This window comes from Cibotium barometz, chromosome 38 (assembly GCF_041138505.1).
Source record: "Cibotium barometz isolate CiBa-2024 chromosome 38, ASM4113850v1, whole genome shotgun sequence".
NCBI lineage: Eukaryota > Viridiplantae > Streptophyta > Polypodiopsida > Cyatheales > Cibotiaceae > Cibotium > Cibotium barometz.
The window spans coordinates 6,069,360-6,084,176 of NC_141083.1; the positions used below are offsets into that span (position 1 = coordinate 6,069,360).

Genomic DNA, 14,817 nt, shown 5'->3' on the forward strand with positions numbered 1-14,817 from the left:
CTTTGTCACTACATTGATATGTTGGGACATATGTTCTTGCATTTGTAAAGTTATTTTGAAGTTGTATATTTGTTGGGAAAAAAAGGAGGACATCATTTGCAAATGGGGATTTGCTTTTCATTCAAAACCCAACTTCAACAAAAATTGACACACTATGCCTTTAGCTAGAGAGATAAGAGAGAAGAGTATGCCTTTAGCTAGAGAGATAAGAGAGAAGCAGATGGGAAGAATGGGAGGAGGGGGGTTTCAAACTCAAACAATGGCGAAAGTTTAGTGGATTCCCCTTGGATAGCTTAAAACATGAACAAAAATGGGGTTTGCAAAATCCAATTTCAAAAATTAACTGGCCCGGGGCTCCCTAAGCAAAGAGAGAGAGAGAAAAACGAATGCTTAGTGACTTCCTAGAGGAACGATGCTAGTGGGGTGAGACAGCGGCACAAAGCTTTTAGCAACGTTCATAACCCACCCAGCTTAAAAACATATAAACAAACGTCTGACTCTGAGTCCGTTATGTCCAGTCCAAACAAAATCGCCCACCATTGAGGTAAGTTGAGATGGTTTTAGCGTCCAAGCCCAAGGCGGCTCAGGTTCCTTCCACCTTGATTAGAAGTGTACCGTTGCCCCTCGTTGGCGGGAGCGATGGCTAATGTTGTCTAAACAGGTCGTGGTGACAAAACAAATCAAAGCTGATCAACCACTCACGTTCTGTAATGGCAGCTTGAAAGACAAGTTTGTGCTCGTCTTCTCTTTAGCTCAAAGTAGCTCATATCTTACTTACCCCTTTGACAACTCCGTGTATATTGTTTAGCAGTGAGCTGTGGTCTATCTTTGTGTGCTCAAGATGGCGTACAGTCAAGAAGGCATCCGTGAAGCTTCTCAACCAAAGGGCTCTCTACAGACTTACCCAGCAGATGGTGCTGAACGTTGCCCTTCTTTCTGCAAAATCGTCTCTGAAAGCATGGAAGGCTCTTACTGCACGTCTTGGTTGGTAGGTGTGAGAGAGAGAGAGAGAGAGAGAGAGAGAGAGAGAGAGAGCTTTCTTCCTGATTTGGGCTCATCTGGGGCTCTAAAAAAAAAAGAATTAAGTGCTGCTGGGGTGGTTAACCAGCTAACCAGCAACTCAGCCTGCCCAAGGGGTCCCCCCCCCCCCGCCCAAGTCATTTCCGCATACCACGCCAAAGGGGGTCTTGCAAGTCCTCGTATTGGTGTCATCTTTGTGTCTCATCTCCCCCTTTTTGCCGTTGCTCGTTACCTGAGTGAGCCTCACCTCTCTGTTGTGTAGGAGTCTTAGGGACATTGAACCTGTATTTAGAGACATCGATCTCTTGTTTTTTGTACCGTTTTTTATACTTAATGCGGGTGTCACGTGCATCACCCCCCCCCCCCCCCCCCCCCCCCCCACAAATGTAACCTATGCATGTGGGCATGTCTTAGGACTATGACCCAGACAGGTTAATAGGGCAGTAGAAAAGACATTTGACAAGTTGTGGGCAGAAAGGAAACCGTAAGTTAAATGAAGGTTTTTCTAAAAAAGGCCTTGGGGATTGCATTTACAGAGGCATCGGAGAGTGATAGGGTGGGTGGTGGCCTCTGAGCTATGACCATGCGTTTCTTCAAAATTTTTCTTGGTTGGCTGTGGCAAGATTTGGTCTCTGTGTCATGCTTAAGAAACGAACCACAAGGGTACTCTAACCATTCAAGATGTTCGATTGTAGTCATTCAGAAACGTGATGTAACAATACCCACATGCAGCCATGCCTTCAAACTGAGTACTGGTGATGACCTTTGTTAGGTGTACATTGGCCAAAAGTGGACAAGCATCCATGCCCAGAAGTATGGTATGCCATTTTAGTGAAAGTATAGTCTCAATCATATCTGGAGGTCTTTGTTTTCTCTAAGCATTGGACCATCCAAGAGGAATATCAGAAAACAGAGACAATGCAAGACTTTAGAGTGTTCTATGAAACACAAAGTAAATAACATAACGTGGAACTTTTGTAAGTTTGGATATATTCCAAGCTTAAGAAGGTATATATAACAAAACTACCATGGGTCATGGGATATGAGGTCTAATATTACCACTGCCTCTTGTAATGGGATTTCAATTCACACTTAGGTCCATGTGTGATAAGACACATTGATAATTCCAAGCCATTGAAGTGACAAAATACGTGGACTTAACACTTCCACTTCCAAGTTTCCAAACAATGCAATCCTTAAGACTCTTAAGTCATGGCATCAAGATGGACCCAAAGTTAAAAGAGGGGCACCTCACTTACCAATGATTTTTGCTGCTGTTTGGGGATCCTTGCCCAGTGACTTGATATTCAATTATTATTTTTAATTGCGTCATGAGGGGTGGTTGTCTTTACTTGTCTTTACTTGATTAGCACATATTTAAGCCTGAATACTAATACTTTGTTTGCTATCCACAGAGTTTTGGGGAGGGGGTAAATCTAGTTATGGTCCTTTTGTGTTGAGTGAGTCGTTATGCAATGGTATTGCAACAATCACGCGGTTTCACTTCCCGTTGGTGTTTCTCCTAGGCATACAGTTTATTGGGGTTGGCTCCACAAACTTACTCGAAAAGTGCAAATGCCTGCACTAAAACAACTCGACGAATGATGCTAATTGAGGGTTTTTCAAAGAAAATGAACAACATTATGAGTTTTTCCCTAGCTTCATACATTCCAAGAAGCAAGTACAATTGTTATTGATGTGATAGTTCACTTGTAAAAAAGTATCTTGGTTAAATGTGAATACTCTAAATAGGTTCTAACTAAACCTAGCTAATATGGAGATTTGTCACCGATGTACAATCAACTTAGGTGTGGTACGTGAGCATTTGGCTTTCTAGTACTATTAGAGGTGCACACGTCTATGTCCTCAAGCTTGCCATATGACCATCCAATGGAGTCGTGATGCAGACTCACTAGAGATGATGTACCCATTTAGTCTATGTAAGTGACGCTATCGTTCAGGCTATCTTTTGATGCCCATATAATGTCAAGCCATGCATATCCACATGCTGACATGTAATAGAGAAGTCCTCCATACTCAGCTTTATCATTCTATCATGTCGCATATTGTCTGTCCTATCATCTGGTCATGTAGAATGACCATCTAGATAAAGGTGTCCACCACATTATGCAAAGCGACCCCATTAATTGGCAAACACTAAATCCTCTAAATTGATGAATAGCATGCATGCACTTTCTCATGAGTTAAGGTAATGTGGAGACTTGCAACTGATGTAGTATCGAATTTTGGTTGCCTTGCTACCTACAATGGGACTTGGGATATGAGGTCCTTACCATTGCGTCTTGTAAAGGGATTTCAACTCACTTATAGGTCCATCTGTGATAAGACACATTGACTAATCACTTTCTTCTTCCAAGTCATTAAACTGATAAAATACATGGACTTTTTAACACTTGTACTTTCAAGTTACTAAACGATGCAACGAGTACTTGGCTATATCCTCTTTGCATACAACACTTTGCTGCATTGAGCTCTCCATATATGCCACACAGCTATACTACTGCAAATCTCCCATCTCTAGCAAGAACTTGGTGATCAACGACTTGTAGATGGAGTTGGGACTGGTTAGTCTTTTTCTCATCATTCAATAAATCAACTACACCAACCTTGGTGGGGGCTGAGCAGAGAGGGTATTTGGGACCCAATCGGGTGTATTGCAAATACTCTCGGTCGTGTATTTCTTGATGCTTGGCCATGTATGCATGATGTTGCATGGACCATATGTGATCTAGGAGTCTTTTAAACCTCAGATAGGTTGCTCTCTATAGGCCGACGACCCCTTCTTAGTCGGAAGTGCCCTAGAGAGGACGGGCTTCCAATTTCTCTCTTTCAAAGGCATTGGGATCTCTTGGAGGTTGGCCTACGGGATGCTTTCAATGAGGTCATGCAAAAAGGCACCTTCTCCAAGCGTTTGGTTATCGGCTTCTTGGATTTGGGGAGTCTTGGCCATCTACTCTTTCGCCCACAGCTAGGCCTTGATTAAGGGCACCCGCAGGGAGTGCTTTTCCATCTCTCGCTCGGTGTGCCAAGGTTGCCCCTTGGCTCCTCTTCATTGTAGAAGCCACGAGCAGTTTCTTGCTGGCCCAGGATGTAGGCATCCAAGGTCTTAGTCTTTCCTCCGCTATTTGGAGGACCTCTTGGCTGACAAGTTTGCAAATGATATAGCCGCTTACCTATTCGGCTTGGATGGGAACCTCTAAAGACTCCTGAGTTTTTTGCCTTGCTTTTGAGTGCATGTATCATAAGGCACAAGTTGTGTGTTTTTGAGTGGGTCTCCCCTCTCGCCTTTGACTTCGGTTCGCTACCTTGGATGCTAGGTCAACATCGACATCACCCTTGAACAACAAATAGCCCCCCTCTTGCTCCTTTACCAGAGCTCCGCTAGCCTTAGTCTTGTTGATCGGGTTGTTATGGCCAACTTGGTATATTGCTTCGTGCTCGGCCTTCTCCCGCTCAAGTATTGGCTTGGTTCAAAGGCTCATCTGTAATTTTTTTGTGGTCCGACAGTGATGGGTGCGCTGTTAGGGTCAAGGTGCCTTGGCGCATCATTGAGACCGCTTCACTGAGCAGAGCACTTTTGGTTGGTAAGTCGATTGTCCGTGGTCTCGTGCTATGAGGAGAATCGTGGAAAGATTTTCTTTTAGCCGCATGCAGGTTCGCACCCCATCTTGTGGTGGTCCTTGGCCCCTAGCATCAGGTGGATCTTCTCGACATGTCCTATCCGTAGGTTTAGCACCTCTTTCATGGATAAGCTTCATACTTGGGAGGCCCTTCATCCGTCCTTTTTTCAATCCCCTCCTAGCTACGACGAGGAGCTCCTTCAACAGCCTCTTATGTGGAACACTCATTCAGCTCCCCTCAAGCCACCCACCTGAAGCTTATCCCTACCTTGCCTAGGGTGGCATTAGCTTTGGTCCACGTCACACTATGGAGCTCAGCCCCACCTCGCTTGGGGTGGCATTAGCTTTGGTCCGGGTCACACTGTGGATTCCTTGCTCCATTTTCTCACCCTTCCTACCCCGGTTCAACGGTAGGGAGTTGCATGCCTCACAGGAGGGTTTCCCCTTAAAGGAGCCTCGACATCGATTCTACCATTCCAACAACGTGGGACTCTCCCATGGATCTTCCTTTCACTTCTCGACTTTACCTCTCCCATGGATCTTCCTTTCACTTCTCGACTTTACTTGGGTCGCTTCCTTCGTGTAACATGATATGCTTGTGTCAATCTTTGGCTTACAGGACGACAATCCCCAACCCCGCTCCCCAACCCTCCCTTGCCTTTGTGGTAGGGGATCATGGCACATCGATCCTTCCAATGTGAAGGTGGCCGATGATCCGACCTGGCCACTTTGGCTTTTGGAGAGTGGTATTGGCAGTTCGGACGCCCCATACATCCCCTTCTTCGAGTACTTGGTTGACCTGGGTTGGAACATTCTCTTAGAGCAACTAGATGGCACCTTGGCGGCTTGAGCACACACTAGAGCCGCCTTGTAGTTGGTACTTGGATCGCCAATGCGAGCCGACCAGCCTTGTATAGCCGATGGAATACCGTTGAGGAGACTCAGTGACATTGCCTTTGGGATTGAGCAGGCTCGGTGCATTCTCAAGCTATTCGCAACCGAGCTGAGCACCCTCCGATTCATCACATGGGGAGCAATTGCTTGGACTATGGAGAGGGCACAACCCTTCTTGCCCTTTAGCTCACCCCCTTTCGGATTTCGGCCCATTAGAGGCTCAGCTGTCTCGGTTACATAGTGGACCACAGGGATGAAGTTGGAACTATTGGACAATTAGTTGGCCTTTATACTTCCTACTCCATTTTTTTTTGAATAAGCCAGTTTAGGCAATCTACAGCAATGGCATGAAGGAGAGGAGTTAAAGGGCACCCTTGTTTAATAGATTTGATGAGAGGGAAGAAAATCAGATGAACATAGCTGGATATTCTTTGACATTTGATATACATGCTTATGGGAGGTGTGGACCACCAAGAATGGTCAACTTTTTGGTGCCTCAGTTTAATAAGAGGATAGAGACCCTTGCTTGGTGAAGGCTAAAATTTTCTTCTTGATGTAGGTCAACAACTGATCCTCAGAGGTTTTTCAAATGGGGGGGGGGGGGGGGGGGGGGGGGGGGGGGTTGTAAATCAAGCCGCCGATGGCATCACTATATTAGGCTTGCCGGATGTGCCAAGCTGCTATGCTGCTGATGATCTCCCATCGTGAGCTAGTGTGTGACTCTAGAGTCCAGGGCCAATGAGTGAGACTCAAAGCAAGGCCGCCTCCATCATCCTGATAAAGTAAGGCCTCACCCACCTCTGCAACCCAAGCTAGAGTCCCCCATGTGACGGTGCGAGCAATGCTTGGATCGGAAGTGAATAGGTAGAGGATACGCTGCAATGTCTCCGACTCTCCTTAGGGTTGCCACAGATGTAGCAACTTGCTGGTCTGCTTGTGATCACTAGCCACGTGCCCACAGCCCGTGCCCACAACCAAGCTCTAATGGGCTTAAGAGCTAGAGAAAAAAAAGGAGATCTTTTGGGGACAGAAGCTGCACACCCGAGTCCTTGCTAGATGAAAGTTGTCGGAACTCCCTGTGCCTGCCAATGCTGGGGGTGCCATCTGTGGTCTCAAGGAGGATCCGACGACCAAGCTGAGCAGAGTGATCAAAGAACGGGACGGCCTACTCGGGCTCCTGAATCAACAGGTCTCTCCATTGCCACGAAGCTGCCAGGTGTGGGAAGAGGCTCGCTGCAAACCAGTCCTCAAAGCCAGTGCTGAGATCATGAAGGGGGCCCTCCAAGAAGATCCATCAAATCCCTGATGTCTAGGGGCCTCCACGGGTAGGAAAGCGCGAGGAGATGTGGCTGATTAGGAAATCCTTGGCTCCTCCTCGTGTAAGCCCAGTGGGGCGTGCCGCGACAGATCCAACCACAGTACACACACATACTGAGTGGGGAACAGGCCCCGCCCCCCTTTTAGGAATTTATTTAGGGACAATCTACGGGCTTATCAAGCTAGGATCAACATGCACGGGATCTCTGATGCCGAGAACACCACGGGGATGACCCACAATAATCTCTCACCGGGCTAGTACCAAATCCAATATCCGAATCCAAGTCTAGATCCAAGTCCAAATCCAAGTCTAGATCCAAGCTTGTAAAGAAGACACATAGTAGATATATGCAGATGACATGTATGATGTCTAGTCGCAAGGTGGATGCCCAATCCTGGAATAGATACGGCCCCAACAAGATGGTACAAAACTGGGTGGCGTTGTCCTGATAGCTGGCGGTGATGATAGCTTTGTTAGGCGGCGGCTAGTGGATCTGGGTGGTGCTCAGATGGCTGACAACCACATAGGCAAGCGTCCAGCTAGAGTACAACAACGTGGGAAGCGGCGCGGATGAAGAGGTGCTGGCGTTCACAAACGGTGGTTGGTTGTGTTGGCTGGCAGCACACAGTGGCCTGCAGGGGGGTAGGGGTAGTGGCAGTAGATGGAGGTTCAGTTGGCAGCTAGCGCACGGTGCACAAGAGGTGGCGGCAACTGTAGCACAGCCAGGTGGCGGTAATAGGTGGCGCTGGCCAAAATAGCTGGCACCGTTGGTTGGGTCTGTTGGAGCTTGGCGAAGGCGGCACACAAGCAAAAGGCAGTGTAGGTTGGTTTAGAAGGCAGTAGCGACCGCAGCAGTAGCTGTCTCAGGTGGCAGCGCTCAAGCATAGCCAGATAAATGGTAGAGGCGGTGCTGGCTGAAGTGCTGGTGCTGAACAGAAGTCGTAGGTGGTGCAGGGGGGCACGGAGATCGGTAACAATAATCTCCAAACTTTGGTGATGAAAACAATGGTGATCTCCACGCCTAGTTGTAGATGAGAAAACTTCAAGTCTCCACGATGATGATCTTGGAGATGCTTATGCTTATTTATCCCCAAGGGAGTCCTGCTTTTTGCCAAAAGCTAGGAAGGCTTTGGCTTTTGCTTTTCTTTACTTTGCTTTTCCTCTTTTAGCTTTTAATATTACTTGAATATAGCAGCTTTTCCCAAAGTTCTTGTCCTTTGCTTTTTGGTCTTTGAGCTGCTTTTTGAAAAAAGCGGCTTTTAGCTTTTTTGTCTGGTTTAGTCTCCTCTTGCTAATGATGCTCTTGGCTCACGGTCAACCCAGTTTGACTTGTTTCTTTTCTCTTCTTTTTGACCAAGACTGGTGCTTTTTCTTGAGCAAACCTTATGGTCCCTGTCCCTATGCCTTCTTCCACTTGTCTAGTGTGTCTGAGCAAGGGTTCCGTCGTGTGAAATAGAGCTAGGAGGTCCAAATAGTTACATTCTCTCCCTCTTACACTGCAGTTGTCGTAAATTGAGGAATGCAAGTTTTCCAAGTACATATGTATATCCATATGTTCCCAGTTCATCAACTACATCCATACGTCTCAATTACTAGCCCTGTCTAGTGAGCTTGTGCATCTGGTGTGTCCCCATATCTGTTGTGTCATTTGCTCATCTCGCAACATCTCTATACCTTTTCTTTAAACCAATAGCTTTGTTCTTGATGGTACTTCTTCATGGCTTGTCACATGTGTTAGTTAAAATAAATGCATACTTACCTCCTGAAAAAACTAGACAAAAACTAGTCAACAAACAGATATGCATCATTCGCTTCGCGTCTTCTGGGTATTCCAGGTACTAGCTAGGTAGTCTGGAGCCCAGTGGACTATCGCATGCCATAAATCCAAGCATTGTCCATTCATCAAAAACAGCACACAAAGTCAAATAAATTAAAACATACATAAGTATGCAATGCACAAGTAATTATCCTCCTATTTATGGATTGTCTTGTTTGGTTTCATTGGAAACCGTGCTGAGCTATTCGGCTCCCGAGGGAAACCGCTCAGACTATCCTCAAGGTTATCTGGTCACTAGAACCGCCCGAGAGTTCATTGATAGTCATTTGGGCCATGTGGTCACATTGACCGCCCGACTATGAAATCCAATACAGTCATTTGGGCTATTTGGTCGCAATGACCGCCCGACTGTGAAGTCCAATAAAGTCATTTGGGCTATCTGGCCGCAATGATTGCCCGATTGTTCATCAATAATCATCTGGGCTATCTGGTCGCAATGACCACCCAACTATGAAGTCCAAGATATCTGGCATCGTTTGTTAAGATTTTAGCTTAATTAAATATGATTAAAATATCTTAATGCTTAAATACTTGAGTAAACATGAGGCAAAGAGCGGAAAGTTGTGTTGTTTGCATTGAGACACGCGGAAAGTTGTGTTGTTTGCATTGAGACACAAGGCCTTATTAAATAGGGCTTGAAGTGTTGGTGTGGACTCACACACTCACACACAGAGTCCTGCAGCAAATTAGGGTTAGGTGCAAGAAGAAGGAAGCTCACACCGAAATGAGAAAGAGAGACAAAACACCAAATGTGTGGTAGCCACAAAATGCAAGTCGAACCTTGCATGTGTGTCACATCCATATAATATAGAAGTACAAAAGTTATATGGATAGAGTGTCCTTTCACACTTGATATCCAAGGGAAAAACCACATGGGAAAAGTGTCCTTGGTTAAGCCCTGCTCACACATAGCACTACCATAAGTGAGCATATGTATCTGTCTACAAATTTGTTGGTGTGGACTCACACACTCACACACACACACAGTCCTGCAGCAGATTAGGGGTAGGTGCGCTAAGAAGAAGCTCACACAGAAATGAGAGAGAGAGAGACAAAACACCAAATGTGTGGTAGCCACAAAATGCCAGTCAACCCTTGCATGTGTCACATCCATATAATATAGAAGTACAAAAGTTATATGGATAGAGTGTCCTTTCACACTTGATATCCAAGGGGAAAAACCACATGGGAAAAAGTGCCCTTGGTTAAGCCCTGTTCACACATAACACTACCATAAGTCAGCATATGCCTACAAATCCCCCCTATAGTGAAAGCTTGAACCTGTACAAGGTAGCAGATCACTCTGTGTATGAGAGTAAGACCAAAGCTTTGCGGAAAGCTTCAAACTTCTCTCGAGGTAAAGCCTTTGTGAATAGATCTGCAACATTATCATGTGTAGTGCAATAAGATAAACTGATCTCCCCTGCATGTAACCTCTCTTTGACATAGTGATAATGAATCTCAATGTGCTTGGTACGTGCATGAAATACGGGATTTCGTGCCACGGCCATAGCACTCTGGCTATCAGTGAGAATGGTGGTGGGTGTCTGCTGACAGTCATGAAGATCAGCCAATAATCTCCTCAACCATACACAATCTACACAATCTACTGTAGTTGTGAAGACTGCCCTGTACTCAGCCTCGCAAGTAGATGTGGCAACAGTGGGTTGCTTTTTGCTCAACCAAGATTTGCATGAACTACCAAGAAAAAAACAATTCCCACTGGTGGATTGCCTAGTATCATAATCACCGCCCCAATCTGAATCACTGTATGCATAAAGCTGCAAGCTGCCCCTCCTGGGATAGAACAAACCAAGACCCAAGGTACCCTGAAGATAACGAAAAATGCGTTTGATTGCTTGCCAATGCTTTGTGCTTGGGCTGTGCATGAATTTACTCAACAAAGACACCCCAAAAGATATGTCAGGTCTCGTGTTACACAAGTAAATGAGGTATCCCACTGCCTGGTTGTAAATACCGGCCTCAAAAGGCTCTCCAATATCATGCATAGTAAGCCGTACACTTGGTTCTACTAGAGTAGAAATGGGCTTACATTCATCCATGTGAAACCTTTTTAGCAAACTTTTTATATACTTAGTTTGCTGCATAACAATGCCATCATTTGTATGCATAAACTATATGCCGAGATAGTAGTGTAAAGGTCCCAAATCTGACATATCAAATTCAGCTTTCAAATCAGCTTTGAAATCTGAAATTGGTGCTTTGCTAGTCCCTACGATGAGCATGTCATCTACATACAAGATGACTATGAGAATATTGGCACCGGTTTTCTTCACATACAATGTGCTTTCAGTTGGACTATTCACATAACCTTGGCTGGTTAGATGAGCATGTATTTTATCATACCAAGCTCTTGGAGCTTGCTTTAACCCATACAATGCTTTGTGTAACTTGCATACTTTATGTCCCTCACCAGGAACTACAAAACCAATGGGCTGATTTACATATACTTCCTCCTGTAAATCCCCATTTAAGAATGCAGTTTTGATGTCCAATTGATGCACTTTCCATCCTTTATGTGCAGCCAATGCAATCAGTGATCTTATCGTAGTCATTCTCGAAGTAGGAGCAAAAGTCTCCTCTTAATCTATTCCCTTTTTCTGGGAGTAGCCTTTAGCCACAAGTCTTGCTTTGTACATGTCAATAGTACCATCAGACTTCCTTTTGACTTTGTACACTCACTTTGTTCCAATGACATGCTTGCCTTTCGGCAAGTCCACAAGATCCCAAGCATTGTTCTTCATGACAGAAGAGATTTCATCTTGCATAGCTTGCACCCAGTGCTCATTCTCATGTGCTTCTTCATAAGAAGAAGGCTCTTCTGAAGCAAAGAGACCAACAGGACATGTTTGATGGGCTATTACCCATTGCAATTAGGGGGGATTCAGATCAGCCAGCCCCTACACAAGAAAATCCTCATGTAGAACAGCCAACAATTCAGCTCCCTTCTATGGAAGAAGTAGAAGATCTTGTTAGGGAAGAGCAAACAGCCATAGACACAGCCAAGTCGGTGCTAAGTTGGTTGCTGAAAATTTTGTAAGAAAGCAAACTTGCAGCTCCACTCACAGGTAGAACAAGGGCTAGTTCTAGCCATGCATTGAATATGCATTATGGGGAGTCTGCGTTAGCCATGGGATGCCTGTATCATGAGTTTTATACAAGCTGTACATGGGCTGTACTGAATTTTCAGCAAATACCACATCTCTATTGACAAAAATCTTGCATGTTGTTGGATTATAAAGACGGTATCCTTTGCTCTCATTATTGTAGCCCGCAAAAATGCATTTCATTGCTTTATCATCTAGCTTTGTTCGGAGTTGTTCTGGCACATGTGCATATGCCAAACACCCAAATGTACGCATATAATCCACTTTTGGCTTTCGGCTATACCAAGCCTCAAATGGTGTTATGGTTTTCAAAGCTTTTGTTGGACAACACATGAGTTGCACACATTATAGCTTCCATCCAAAAATTGAGGCAACTATCTTGCCATCTCCATGAGAGATCTATTTTTCCTCTCAGCTACACCATTCTGCTGCGGTGTATAAGGCACAATACATTGGTTTTTGATGCCCTTTTGAAGCATATAATCCTTGAATGTAATTGACATGTATTCTCCACCTCTATCTGAGTGGTGTGTTTGGACTTTACTTGCACACATATTTTCAGCCATTGCTACGAAGTGTCGAAAGCATGTAAACACCTCTGCTTTAGCTTTCAAGGGGTAAACCCAAGCAAACGTGGAGTAGTCATCAATGAATGTGACGAAATAAAGATGCCCGCCTATGGATGGTGTCCGCATTGGACCACATACATCATTGTGTATGAGCTGTAATTTACTTTCAGCTCTAACAGCTCCATCCTTGGGGAATGGTTTTCGATGCATCTTTCCCAAAATACACCCCTCACATACATGTCTTGTTGGAGACTCAAGAGGCGGCATATTATCAACCATATGATGCTTCTGCAAAAGTATCAAACTTTGAAAATTTACATGCCCAAAATGAGCATGCCATAGCTCTGCATCATGCATAGCAAGAGTGTGGGCAGCCACTGTATTTGCATCATAAGTACGCTTGTCATAGCTGTCCAGCTTATACAAGTCTTTGTATCGTGTTCCAGAAGTGACTATTTCATAATCCTTTGATGGATCTTTTACTAAACACTTCCCTTCAAATTCAACCTTTAAACCTTGGTCATTTATGATTGAGATGGAGAGTAGATTTTTCTTTATCCCTGGAACATACAACACATTTTTCATACATATTGGCACCATTGGCTGCATGCCGGATATGTGGTGGTATGATCTGCACATGATACAGTGCGGCCATTTGAAGCATAAACCAAGTGTTGAAATACATCTTTGCATGAAGTGATGTGGCTCGAAGCACCACTACCAAAATTACCATGATACATCTTTGAGGGCAAAAGAGACCAAAGGATCAAATATATGAAAGATTAGAGTAAAACACACAGCATGCAATGGTGATATGTATATAAAGGATGAAGTCCAGTACAAGAGCTCTATGTGAGACTCCGAATGAGCAGAGAAGGCTGCTATCCCAAAAAACGCAGACGTCAATCCCGAAGTAAGCCTGATGTGAGCGCCTAGAAGCAAGCACCGATGTATCTTTGAAGTAGAGCTGAGATGTAAGCGCTTATGAGCTAATAGCTGTTGATGGAAAAATGCAAGAGTATGCTGTGGTGAAAGCGCAGATGTATGCACCATGGACCAGCAGCAACAATATGTGAAAAATGCTGAAGAAGAACTGCAGGAGAACACGTTCAGTTCAGCAGCAGTAGTGACAGGTTTCGCCAGTTTGTAGGCGGCTTGTTCCAACGCCAATAGATGGTACTCAAGCACGCTGTGGTGCTGTGCGTGATCAATCCAGCAGAAAGGGGGTGAAATGCTGATGAGAGTTGGTGCCCAGTCAATGTTGGTTGATGGAGAGGATTAAGAGGCGCCTCATATTTATATGAGGGCAAGGAGCTAGTCGGCCAGCATGAGCAGTCGGGCAAAGATAAATGTTATAAAAACGTGGCTCTTTTTGGGTATATTTTCACACACCTCCTCTTAGACCAAAAAGGAATCATGAGAGAAGATGAGGAGAAAAAAACAGATTTGGTTGTCGAAGATGAGGATTCATGTGATTTTAGACAGAGGATGACTTCTTGGGATGAAATTGGTCATGCAACCGAGTGAAGCGCAAGAGTTTGGCACTCACACTCATATAGGTTAGGCATAGGTTCTAAACTAATGGTTTGTGCGACAAAAGTAAAGAAGCTAGGTGGCAACTTGTTTAGTAAAGTGATAACTTGATCTTACTGGGACGTGGCAAAACCAGTGGTGGCGAACTTGTTTAGTAAAGTGATAACCTGATCTTCCTGGGACGTGGCAAAACCAGTGGTGGCGAACTCGGCGTTAAGGCGCCGATATTCAGCAACTTTGACGGTTAGGTCATCCCCTTCTTTGATAGAGTGTCCCGCTTTCCATAAAAAGCATCGAACTTGATGCTCTTTTCTCCCGGCTTGAAGTCCAGTTTGTCGATTGATGAAGGCTCCTTTGCCTTCCTTTCTCTTACTTGACCTGAAGATGCTGCATCCGAGAGAGCGGGCATAGGGATACATAACCCCCCCCGCGGGTCTCCTCCACGAGAGGTTCTAGATCCTTTTACAATAGTGACTCCTTTGGCTCGAAGATAGGCTTTAGCAACTTCAACTCCTTGGCTTCGGTGGCTCAATCCTTGATGAAAACTTCAAACATTTCAACCCTCTATGGTCTTGTTCCTTCTTGGCTCTCCAAGCAAGAAATTCTTCGTCTCTGAGAAATCGTCTAAACTACTGAAAGTCTGGTGATGTCATGGTCGCGGTCTCATGAGAAATGGATCGACGGCCTTGGTTACCGTCCTGAAGTCCTAGATCGGCCTCATAGTTATTCCCTTTATTAGGCCCTTGGTCTCCCTCTACTCTCAACATGGCTCTGTCACCCCAAGAAAGATTTCCTCGAGAGAAATCCAGCTCTAATACCACTGTAAGCCCAACGGGGCGCATCCAACCATGTGTCCAAGAGATAGAAATATAGACAG

At 45.0% G+C, this 14,817-nt stretch overlaps 1 protein-coding gene across 3 annotated transcripts in view; it reads left to right on the forward strand.

The window, feature by feature from the left end:
• The first annotated feature begins 466 nt into the window (after positions 1-466).
• Positions 467-14,817, forward strand: part of LOC147616282 (B3 domain-containing protein Os01g0723500-like) — a 43,637-nt gene continuing 29,286 nt past the window's right edge. Inside the window, exons 1-2 of one of the 3 annotated variants that reach the window (XM_086777343.1) lie at positions 467-544; positions 812-988. In XM_086777343.1, coding sequence (XP_086633469.1) covers positions 842-988 — 147 coding nt within the window. In that variant the 5' untranslated portion in view covers positions 467-544; positions 812-841. Of the gene's footprint in view, positions 989-14,817 lie in introns of all 3 variants that reach the window. The other 2 variants (XM_086777341.1, XM_086777344.1) reach the window with 2 other exon arrangements.